Below are 12516 nucleotides of genomic sequence, written 5' to 3' on the forward strand. Positions count from 1 at the left end.
GTAAATGACTTCTAAGAAAGCTTTAATCACACGTAGGGGAGGATCAGATCCCATCTGGATCTGATAGTAGGAGTAGTTCTGGATAGTACCTATCCATGTGCAGTAAACAGTGAGGGTACGTGTAAGGCAAGGGGGAGCAATGTCCATGGGTAATATACGTACTTTCTTCAGTCAGAGTTCATGTTAGATAGGCCATCTTCAAAGTCTTAACAAAACCCAAGGAGGCTGCATCCTTGGGATTAGAAGGGGGATTATCAAATTAGGTACACAATTCTGAGAGAAAAAGAGAGGCCACAGGTGGTGAAACTCTAAAGAGATTGTAAACAGATTTGGACAAACCAGATTACTTATGGACTTGGGATATATGTTATAGCCCTGGGTCTTGGGTGCTCAGAAAACAACCTAGGGTGAGATCTGGACACAAGTTCAACACTGTGTCACTAGTCCTTGGAATTAAACCCATTTTCCTCCCTTACCTCAGGTCTATCTGATAAAAAAAAAATCACATTCTTTTTTTTTTTTTTAAATTTTTTAATTCATGATATCGTCCAGCTTTTGGACACCCTGTATTTGCACAGCTCCACTGCTCAGATGTATTAGGAAATACAATCACGTGGTGTGCAGTTCACTGGCCTGATGGTAGGGATGTTCAGGCTGGGATGGAATGCTGCTAGGGGAATAAAGGAGAGGAGTCAAAGGAGTTGTTAGCTCACAGGTTAGTGAGCAACCAGTCTAGCAGTTGTTTCTTAGCCATGTTTCCAACGGCTTCATCCAGTTGTCGTTCCTTGGCAAACTTCATGACTTCTTGAAGAAGGTCTCCTACACTATACCCCTTCTCTGCTGCCTTAGCCGAAACTTCAGGAAGCTGTGGAGAGAGCAGAGGTAGCTTGAGTCACATGATGCTTTTGGAGAAGGGATCTAGATGGATAAAGTGAACCCACTCCCACTCACCTTCCTGCCCATGATTCTAGGATTAATGCCTGACACAGATGCAGGACTGGAGGCTCCTAACATGGCTTTCCTTTTACTTTGGCCCTCCTCAAATAACACAGATCAAAATGCCACAGGACTTTCTTTTTGAGCTTCAGAAAACAAACTCACAATCAATTGGTGTTTGTCAAATACTTCTGATAGGTGTTAGATCCGTCAGTTAGTCTGTGATGATTGCTATGTCAATGTTAGGGGTTGCCATTCCCCAGCTTCCCTAAAAAAGTATGTGATTAGAAGTAGGGACAATCTCCTGATCTTGGACTGAAAATAAGTTTGGTTCTGTGTTTTATTTCTCTTGAACCCATCTAATGTAGGAAACACAGCTGTGAGGTGTGTGTGTGTGTGTGTGTGTGTGTGTGTGTGTATGTGTGTGTGTGTGTGTGAGAGAGAGAGAGACAGAGACAGAGACAGAGACAGAGAGAGACAGAGAGAAAGCAAAAGGGAGAGCGAGAGTGAGAGAGAGAGAGAGGAGAGAACTGGTACGTGTATGAATGCTGGCCTTTGTGAGACTGAAAGGCGAGACCAGGACTAGGGTGAAGTAAGTGAGGTGCCTAGGGCAAAAAATTTAAGGAAGCAAGTACTCTTGGGGCATGTTCAGGACCCGTGAGTTTGGAGAGGAGCTCCTTAGCTCTCTTTTTCTTTTTTTCCTCTCTCCAATCCTTTGACGGCCTTCAAACTCAAAACATGACTCAAAACTTGTTCCCTGATGTGTTACCAAAGAGTTTGTTGAAATGTTCACTGATAAAATGAGCTAATCTCACTCTTCTTCCCTTGCAAGAAATGCACAGGCCTTGAGATATCCAGAGCCTCATTCAGCTAATGGTTCACCACTTCTGTCCTTTTTCAAAGTGAAAGTAATTCATGAAGTGCACAGTAAAGAACAGGCTTGGAAAAAAATTGGACTGCTCTTGGGTTCTAAGTACAACGCTGCCTCCCTATCCCTGCCCATCCCAACCCTCTTTTCTTCTTGTGTATGTTGCATTGCTTACCTTCTCCAGTTGTCCATCATCATCTCCCATGAAGTACAGCATGGGCACGTTAAATTGGGAGGCTGCAATCCACTGCAGGACAGCCTGGAGCTGCTTCTGCAAGTTACTGGTTGAGCACTGATTATTAACTATGACTTCAGGCCCAGGAGAGTCTTGATGGGTCTGTGACATCGCACCATTGTGACAATATCTGGAGCCACCAACCTGGTAATTGGGGTTGTTTGCCAAGGCTGCTTGTTCTTCCAACTCAGCAAGGGCTGCCCCATTATTACTATACTTAGCCATGATAAGGCACAGCTTCATTACAGATTCTACCAGTTGATCTATAAATTGGCGGTTCACTTGCCTCATGCCAATGATAGAGTCAAGTTCTTGATTGTCGTGGCATTGTTCTTCCTCTCTGTCAGGTCTCTTGGACATGGAAGCCATTTTGCTTGTTTTGGGCTCAGAACATTTGTTCTCACCTTCACATAGATCATCACTGTTGAAGGGGCTCTCGCTAAGCAGTTTCTGAATCAGTGTTAGAACGATGTTTGACATATCGAGCTTCTGGGAGTCCAGCTGTTGATTTTCCTTTAGAGAGGTGGATGGTCCAGGTGCTTCACGAGATTCTAGGTGTTTCATTGAAAGTGCCTTGGCACTTTGGCCACCTGCACACTTTTCGTACTGGGCACTCTGAGTCATATACCCCATGGTGGAACCAGGATAGTCCTCTTCAAATGCATCTTTGCCTTTGGCCTGCTGGGTCAGATGGTACTGGATCAACATAAGGGCAGATACAATCAAGTCCTTTGCCAATGAATCTGTGGAAGCGCTGATCTTTTCTCTCTTTTCTTCCTTACTGATGCATACTCTTCCAGGCATCTTGCCTTGGTTTCCTTGCTTTTGGTTCCACATGGTCAGGCTTTCCTTGAGGATGTGTTCACCGACTTTCTCGGCACTAGTCAATGACTTGCACTGCTCTGGTTTCATTTTACCTTTGTCTTTCCCCTTCATCTCAGCTTTCATAGTTGAGAATTCAAGACTTTGGTTTTTGCATTTAGGATCATGGGACCCTGCTTTCAAGGATGCATATGACAGACTCTGTGATTTAGTCTCCCTCTTCTCCCCAAGAAGAGCACTGACCAGACGCTTCAACATGGCTTCCATGATATCTGCAGCATTTTGTTTTCCGTGGTTGAACAGATTCCTCTTGACCGCTGAGACAAAGTCTGAGTCAGTCATCAGGACCCCAGTGATATTATGTAGGTTCTTCATGCAGGAATCTATCAAATCAGACACAATTTCTTTGGTGTGTTTTAACAACACCCTCTTCAGGACCACACAGGCTGGAATTGGCTTCCCAGAGCTATGTATTTTCAAGGTTTTCATAACAGAGACAATCATGTCAGATGCCACCTGATTTGCGTAAACCATGAGCCCTTTGCTGATAGAATCTGCAAATTCTTTGCTATCTCTTTGACACATCTGTTTGTCACCACCCTTGTTCTTGTTGGACAACTCACTATACAGAAAGGTTTTCCGGCCACCTTCCCTGCACTCCTCCCCAGTGCCCCGCATTTCTGCAGAGGTCACTTCCACAGCATCATGGGCCATTTCAGAAGCGATCTTGCTCACAGCACTACGAGGACTGTTTTTCCCTTTGTCCCCAGGGGATGGATAGATAGAATGATGAAAGCACTTGCTTCCACCTTCCAACTTCTCCTTGATTTCCTTACGAGCCATCTGGATTACCAGCGAAGATAGTCGGTTGACATAGAAGGAAAGATCATCCATAGAACATTCGCCATCAGGGGAAATAACTGCCCTCTGATTGCTAGGAGATTTGGCTGGAGGAGTGGAAGGACTCTGGTTATTGTTGGTGTTTTTGGCTGCTGTCATTTCTAGACATAGGCTTTGAGGTCTGTTGGTCAAATAATCTATGTTCAGTTGGTCGGCATAGACGCTGTAGCAGTTCTCAGAGGGTAATCTGTGATTTTCGCCTTCTGTGTCTCCTACTTTGTGTTTACAGCTAGAGGCTGAGGGGCTCAGTGCATGCTGGAAGCCCAAGGCATACTTCTGGAGGTCATTCAGAAGCCAATTGAGGACACTTATGGGATCAGAGGGAGCTTGTTTGAAAAGACACACAGATCCCTCCGTCTAAAAAAAGGAGAACACCTATCCATATGAGTTTGGGTAGGGTACTTCTTTCTTTCATTTTATTTGGAAGATGTATCTTCTAAACCACACAGATTAGGGATTTGGCCTTCAGAATTTGCACGGGAACTTAACATACAATTACAACCATTAATACATGTTCAATACAATTATAACCATTAATATACATTCAAACACAAATGGCAGCCACAAAAGATCAGAGTATATACGTTGGTACACTTAACTGCACCTCAGTGTTAGCAATATATTTGCCAATTTCATCTGTGTACATGTGCTTATCTCAATATGTGTCAAATATGTATCCATGTATCAGTTGTGTGCATATGCATATTAATGTAGCAATTCCTAAGTAAGAGCATCTCAATAGATGTGAGAATGTATCGGACTGTAGTGTGTGTGAAGATGTGCATGTCAGTGCACATGTGTGAATAGGTATAATAAGCATGTGTAATATGTTGACATCAATACCCACTGCCACATGTGCATGTTAGTGTATAAATGTTGTATGTGTGTGGGAATGTAAACATGAGAGTGTGTATGTCAGTGTGTCTGAGAATATGTAAATAAGCAAGTGCCAATTTGAATGATATGCATATATTTATGATATAAATCCAGTAGCATGTATCATGCAGCCATAAATGCATTTGTGTATATTAGAGCATACATTCACATAGTAACATACACACTCATTAATACATTCATGTATAATTAATGCATAGTATATTAATAGATGTGTATGTTAAAATATGACTGTATGTAGGGGCACCTGGGTGGCTCAGTCGGTTGAGTGTCTGACTTTGGCTCAGGCCGTGATCTCACGGTTCGTGGGTTTGAGCCCCGCGTCGGGTTCTGTGCTGACAGCTAGCTCAGAGCCTGGAGCCTGCTTCAGATTCTGTATCTCCCTCTCTCTCTGACCCTCCCCTGCTCACACTGCCTCTCTCTCTCTCTATCTCAGAAATAAATAAAACATTAAAAAATATGACTGTGTATAAATAGGTGATTGAATAATGACTGTAGTCTGTCAATAAATTGGGTATCACTTATGCACTATTTATATGCTATGTCAGTGCATGAGTGTGTGTGTCAGTATTGCACACACCCTCGCATTTGCATTTGTGTGTGAATACATGAGTGGGGATGTTATTGCATTTTGTCTATGTGTGTTATCAATGCATTCAAATGAGAGTTAGTGACTATATCATTTTGCTTAAGTTTGTATGTGTGTGTATCAACATGAAGTACATGTATAGGTGTATATGCCTATACCTGAGTCTGTACAGCTACCGTGTTTTGATTAAGGGTCGTGGTTGTTAATGTGTATGAGTATATGTTTATGCATTATATATATATCCACGCACACATACATATATATATATATATATATATATACATATGGATGTTTATGTGTGTCACATGTGGACATGTCAAGGTATCTGACTCTATATAACTGTATATCTTTGTGTATATGTGTAAGTCACTGTTTATAAATAGGTTAAATACATAAGTTTGTTAGATTAGTGCTTGTGTGTATCTGTCAATGTCACAGGTATCCAGGCATGAGTATGTCATTGCTTGTATAAATTCTTTTTTGTTAATGTATGTAGATGTATATATCAATGTGTATGTCACTTTGTGTATTTTTATATGCTTGTGACTGTGTATGCCCATGTCTGGGTAAGTGTATATGTATTGTATACATCTTCTACTCAGTGCTAAGTGCCACTGCCCTCTTTGCCCCTTTGATTGCTTCATCTCCTGTCTTTTCATGGAATTCCTGGAAATGTGAGGTCATGATAAGGTCAACTTTTTCCAAATGGGCTTGATACAATCAAGGAGATCTGCCTTGTGTGTAGGAAATATGGGTCGCTCTTTTAAAAGTAAACACCAGGTATAATTTATCCCTTTCTTGAGACTCCAGAATTGACTTGGCCACCCCCAGCTGAATTCAAAACTATTTATAGAATATTTTGTAACTGGCTTTTCCTTCCTTAGGGGCTACACTCATCATTCCAAAGGTGCCTGGGGCCAGAAACGATGTTTCCCGTTATAATATGAGCCTAGGAACATAGAACAAGAAATATTTGACTGTTTTGCACTAAAGCCAAATATCCTGTGTCAACACCAGCTGCTCCAAGCTTGTAGGGCTGTGGGAGTGACTTGTCATGTACTCTAATGCCTACCCCAAACCAGAGGCCCAACAGATATAATGTAGGATACTTTCTTACATGAAAACAAAAAGATTCTATATGTGACAGTGGCATGCAAATCTAATTGTTTCTAACTTTACGCTACCCAATAGCCTAGGTCATCTCTTAGACAACATGGTAGGAACCAGGCAACGACAGTTCTTGGTCATTGTGGATTCTCTCTGCTTCATATTCTCATTCTTCCTTCTTGGTGTCTGGGCAATGTGAGGCACACAAATCTATTACAAGCCAGCAAAGAACATTGCAAAGGATTTTTGCTTATAAGCCCACATCCTAATTAGGGTAAGAATAGCAAGGTTACATTTGGAGTAGTTACCTGAAATCAGGAAAGGGCATTCTGAGCCTTTGTGATTAATTAGATTTCTAGGCATTAGTTAGATTAGTTAGATTTCTAGGCATTGAACTTACCGTGACTGAATTTAGGACTGTGCTCTCTAGAATATCATAGTATTCAAATTTATGGGCCTGTTTGACAATAATTCTCTTACTGTCTGTGAACCAGAGTCCTCAGACTCAGCATTTAGCTCTAAGAATTAGAAAGGGTGAGCTCGGAGGTGAAGTATTACCTTAGACTGGTCTTGCTTCTCAGTATCCTTGATAACAATAATCTCTTTTTCTTCCAGATTCCCCAGGTTTATGTCACCTTCTGAACTGGAACAAGCAGCATGCTGAGGAATTAAGTGATAAGATTTTTATGAACAGTCGGTTTTTGAGACTTCTCTAGGCTGCCCTCCTAGGCTACCACTTCAAAGTATGAATGTTATGTCTCCTATTATCCTTTTCTTTCTGAAGGAGAGGTAAGACTGTAGTGATAGCTAGTCTTTGAAGAATGATAAAGTTCCCTCCACGAATTGCTATTCTCCTCACCCCAGCCCTACAAAAGATATTCACAAAGCTGTCAGTCTCAGGAACTATATTCCATTAATCATCAAACTTTTGTAGAGGGTTTTTGTTATTTCACTTCTCTGACATGCTATTTTCCATGCATTAATTCTTTCAGCCCTACCAACAACTTAAGTGGCTTCTAAAATGAGGTTTGGTATCAAGAGTGACAGTAAATTCTGAACCAGGGATGCTAGGCTCATGAGAACAATGGCCTTCCACTTGAGTCTCCTCTACCTTTCCACTCTCTGCTACAGCCTTTCCCTTTTCTCATGCTGGCACTGATAAAACCCGCTCAGCAGTTTCCCACCCGTTTCAAGGGAGGGGAGCAGAGAATACCCACCTTAGAATCTTGATCTTCCACATTCAGGGTAGACACATCGACAAAGCATATCTGTATCAAATTAGGAGGGTGAACTTAGAAAAACTCTAAAAACTGTAATTTCTTTGAGAGATGACGATAACACCTACCTTATAGGATTCTTGTGAGGACTGATTAAGAAGAATTGCATGTAAAGCTTTTAGTAAAGTGCTTGTACACAGTAAGTACTCAATACTATTATTAGGCAGACAGAATCTAAGCATTCCTGTAGTACCTAAATGAGAATACCTACCTGTCAGAGAGAGGCCCAAAATAGAATATCCACATTTATTGAAAAGAGAGGTGGCTTGCCCAAAACACAAACTCAAAGGTGGAACTTTCATTAGAAGTTGATTCTAGGGGTTCCTGGGTGGCTCAATCGGTTAAGCATCCAACCTCGGCTCAGGTCATGAGCTCACCATTCATGGGTTTGAGCCCTGCATCGGGCTCTGTGCTGACAGCTAGCTCAGAGCCTGGAGCCTGATTCAGATTCTGTGTCTCCCTCTCTCTCTGACCCTCCCCTGCTCACGCTGTCTCTCTCTCTCAGAAATAAATAAAACATTAAAAATTTTTTAAAAAAGAAGTTGATTCTAATTGATTCCCATTTTACAGTACTTTCTGCTATAGTATTCCCCAAATGTGATGTTTTTACTATTGATGGTATAGAATATTTTAGGTGGTACATAAATACATGTTTGTATATAATAGGTGTACTTGTTGTTTATTTGGAAAATACATACTAAAACATCAAACCTATGGTATTATAGACAATAATGCTTAGGGTGATGGTAATTTTTAAGTGTATTTGAACTTTAAATTCATTTTTAAAAACATAGCAGAAATATGTATTAAGTGAATAATAGTATGAGTGGTGCTTGAACATGATAAAAAAAATGTGAAGTACTATGCAAATCACTTGAAGTTTGGGAAACAGAACATGCAGTATTTTGTCCTCCTGAGAGGGTCCTACTTTAGTGCAACTTACTGGTAGCTAGGTGACATTCTGGCTTCATAGTAATAAGGGGCTGGTAACTAGGCAACCACCACTCCTCCCTCCACCTCAGGCTTCCCCCTAGCCTTCCCTCCCCGGGTCCTTTACATCACTCCTGGTCCTGCCTCTCCCTTTGTCCTTGTGTCATTGAGCTTGGTTGCTTAGAGACATCACAGAATCACTCTCCATTAGTCTATCCAGGGTTCCAGTGTATCTATACTCATACACCAATCCTTCCCACTCCTTGGTAGGGGTAATTTTATACTTACAACTTTCCGGTCCTGATCTTGCTGTCCTTTTGGGCTGTAGAGATCAACCTTGCACACGCCCCTGCGGCTATGTAACCAGTCAATATCGTCAGACATCTGTAAAGAGAAAAGAAAGAAATCTGAGTTTTAGAAACTGGCTGAGTTTGGGTAAGATTCTCTGAAGGACTTCCTAAAAACCCATCTCTGTTTCAATTAGGTTTAGGCTAGGAACTGGAAGGGTGAGCAATGGGGGAAGGAAACTATGAAATGTTTAACTTGATAATCAGGAGCATTATCTTTTACCACAGTCCATTGTCTCCTTTAATTTAGACTTCCCACACCAAGTATTTGGTATCATGGGAGTATCATATTAATTTGTGAGGAAGCCAGTCAAGAAAAATGGCAGGCTGGGAAGCAAATTTAAAGGAGGTCTAGGGACTGTGGGAATTAAATTTAATTATTTATTTCTACCCAACTTTACTAGATCTTATCTGTCTCCACTTCTGTTTACCCACTCTAAGGTACCTTAAAGAATAAAGCTCATCTCATCTTCTTTAACTGAATTTTAGCTAACTCCAGTTCAACCAGAGTCTTTTTCATTACATTAAAGAAAATGAAATTAGGTAAATAGCTGTAATACTTATTACATTGGGGCTATTGAAAAAGACTAGGGGCAGCACCAGTAGAGTGAATAAATAGCCCTTTTAATCAAAACAACATAGAACATTTGAACATAAAACAAATTTCTGAATGCTGAGAAAACAGTCTAATTGCTATGAGTATAACCAAGAGACAGATTTCTGAGGGAAGACCAGACCCTGATCCCATAGACTAAGTTTAATATTATTTTTGAAAGGAAAAAGAATCTTTGCCAACGCCTCCCCCTTCCCCCGCCTCCTGCACCACCACCTCTCACCCTGGCCTGGAACTAAAAGTAAAAAGGAAATGGCAGAAGCCACTGACTCATTTTTGCTATGTAAAACCTCAGATCTATGTTCAGGAAGACACAGTTAAAACCTCAGCAGAATTGTTTTGGCTTCTGGGGTTTGAATTTGGTTTCTTTTTAAAATTTAACAAGAGAAGCCTTTTTGCAAGTTATTAGAAGGCAGTTGAATTCCTTTCCCCCAACTTCCTTCAAAACTTAGACTCCTGTAACCTCTACCTCCCTCCCTTCCCTCCCTCTCTTTACTTTTCCCCCCTCTCTCTCTCCCTTCTTCCTTTCCCTTCCCTCCTTTCCTACTTATTTTCCTCTCTCTCCCTCCTTCCCTCCCTTTCCCCCCTCCTCTCCTTCCTCCCTTCCTCCACTGCCCTCCTCCCTCCTCCTTCCCTCCCTCCCTTCCCTGACCTCCTCTCTTCCTTCCCTTCCTCCCTCCTTCCCTCTCCCTCTAAACATTTCTATAACAGCTATCCTCTGATGGTTATCTTTTCACAGGATACTGCATTTCTATCCTTTGCCATTCCCCTACCCCCACCTACTCCCCATCCCCCCCACCCCCATCCCAAGATCTTTTTGGGCTCTCACTTCAAGAATGTTTACACATCCCTGAAAAAAGTTTTAGGAAAGGGCTTCCCACACCCACTCAGAAGAGGGAGTTTCTTTTTTAAAAAGCTAGAGATGACTAGCATAGGAAAAATGAAGGGAAGTCATAGAGGCTCCTCATATGATTTGGATATAACTTCAGTCCATATCCCAAAGAATTGTAAAAAAAAGTAAAATAAAATTTGTGAACTCATTACCTTGATACAAAGTTATTTTAGGCTTTTGGCTGAAATTGTGCCACCCAGAAGGGAGATGTTCCCCTTTAGATGGAACTGGGCAGTGCCAAGTTCTTGGGCACTTGCAGCTGGCTGCCACCCCTGTCAGCTGTTGGATGAGACTGATGGGCCAGGCTTTCCCCTGATGCCTCTGACCCAGGGGTGTGACAACATAATTGGTTGGGTCACAATGCCTGAGACTAGCAACCTCAGCAAAGGCAAGGCAGTCTGGCAAACTCAGTAGCCCTTCACATCAAAAGCACATCAGGCTGTCTGCTGTACAACAACCCTTTTCTGTTCTCTCTAGGAGGGTACACATATTTATTTCACATTTTGTCCAGCTCACAATCCCTTGAGACTTCTATTATCTTTCCTCTTCTTGCTTCCTGAACAATCTAATCATATTAGTTATCCGTTTGGTGTGTGTGTGGGGAGGGTCTGTATTTTTCACATACAGAATTACCACCAGCCTTAATGAATAAAACAGTATTAGTTTTCACGTCTTAGCTTATTTCTCTTTGGGTTTACCACTAGAGATTTAGAGTTATGTGGCAAGAGATCTTTGGATTTATGTAGAAACAGAAAAATGTTAAAGTCCTTTCTGGGTATCCTGAATAAAAAAGCATGAAAATAAAAATTTGGAGCCTGCCATAATAGCTTCTGTGATTTCACCTCACCATCAAGACACTCCCTTAGCTAGTCAAAAAGAAGTCAGAAGGAAGAATGGGTGATAGGCATTGAGGAGGACACTTGTTGAGATGAGCATTGGGTATAGTATGTAAGCTATGAGCCACGGAATTTACCCCAAAAACCAAGAGCACACTGCATACAGTGTATGTTAGCCAATTTGACAATAAATTATATTTAAAAAAAGAAGTCAGAAGATGCCCCTACCTTTGTAGTATCAGAATAGGCTGTTTTGCAGGAACTTGGGATGATTTTTTTTCTTGTTAATTTGGATGCTGTGATGACCCTTCCAGTATGGCACTGGATGTTGCTCCTTTCTTCAACCTTCCATGCTTACCTAAAGCCTTCCTCACTAGCTGGTACCAGAACTCTTACTTCATGGCATCAATGTTTCTATGGAAAACAGTGACAGCACAAGGATGGGGGCTTTATTCTTAGGATTATTCCAGCAAATTCTAACCTTCATCATGAGACATAATTTTCTCAGAAAAAAAGGCCAGTCTACTTAGGACAGGGACATCCTTGCACAGACTTTTTAAGCTATGAAAAGACCTGAGCCCGACACTTATTCTTTTTCATCATATGGCCAGTGCTGGATTGCTGGCTACCATAATCTTTAAATGATTATCCATTAGACATTGGGATGCCTTTAGGTTAGCCTCAGTTTGGCAACATTAGCTCATAACCAAATGGCTCACCCTGTGCCCAAGTCTCATCTTGTCTTTCCCTGTCCTTCCTCCACATGTTTCCACTTTAACCTCATACATGTGAATAAATGCATCTGAACTAAAAATAAGCTGAGATGATCTTGGTTCTACTTCTATTTCTTCTTGTTACCCCTGAGACTGCATGTCTTACTTAACCCTGCTGTACAATTTTGATCTTGTTAGTTCATGACATCAAAGAGAAATAGAACTGGACATTTGTTAAAAGTGGCAAGACAGGTTTTATTTAGATTACTGCAGTAAGGAAGATAATTTTTCAATGAACAGAGCTCAACTCCACCAAAACAAGAAGCAGAAGGCTTTTTAAATGCTGGGGTGTGCTAAAGGAAAAAAATGCTGAGTAAAACGTGTGTGTGTGTGTGTGTGTGTGTGTGTGTTGGGGGGTGATCAATGTGATTAGGGCAACTGTGTTTGCTAACTGATACTTACGGAAGTTAGGCTTCTATCCTTTAATAGAGATTAGGAGACAGGAGTCTTATCTTTCTTGATAATTATATTTCAAAGGGATGGCTCCCAGGTCCTTG

At 41.4% G+C, this 12516-nt stretch overlaps 1 protein-coding gene across 1 annotated transcript; it reads right to left on the reverse strand.

Annotated features, from left to right (window-relative positions):
* Nucleotides 1-525: 525 nt before the first annotated feature.
* Nucleotides 526-10713, reverse strand: AKAP4 (A-kinase anchoring protein 4). Its single transcript, XM_039221171.1, has 6 exons — nucleotides 10563-10713; nucleotides 8847-8942; nucleotides 7569-7619; nucleotides 6910-7011; nucleotides 1980-4118; nucleotides 526-865 (listed from the first exon to the last, which is right to left on the reverse strand). The coding sequence occupies exons 2-6, from the start codon at nucleotides 8940-8942 to the stop codon at nucleotides 710-712; spliced, it is 2544 nt and encodes an 847-aa protein (XP_039077102.1). The 5' UTR covers nucleotides 10563-10713; the 3' UTR covers nucleotides 526-709.
* Nucleotides 10714-12516: the final 1803 nt, after the last annotated feature.

This window comes from Hyaena hyaena, unplaced genomic scaffold (genome assembly GCF_003009895.1).
Source record: "Hyaena hyaena isolate Hyena2069 unplaced genomic scaffold, ASM300989v1 scaffold_960, whole genome shotgun sequence".
Lineage (NCBI taxonomy): Eukaryota > Metazoa > Chordata > Mammalia > Carnivora > Hyaenidae > Hyaena > Hyaena hyaena.

Excerpts from the sequence above, each read along its gene's own strand:
- AKAP4 (XM_039221171.1), bottom strand. The coding sequence starts at position 8,942 with ATGTCTGACGATATTGACTGGTTACATAGCCGCAGGGGCGTGTGCAAG. Across the intron at positions 7,012-7,568 it reads TGGAAGATCAAGATTCTAAG|CATGCTGCTTGTTCCAGTTC; the intron begins GTGGGTATTCTC and ends TTAATTCCTCAG. Across the intron at positions 4,119-6,909 it reads AGAAGCAAGACCAGTCTAAG|ACGGAGGGATCTGTGTGTCT; the intron begins GTAATACTTCAC and ends TCCTTTTTTTAG.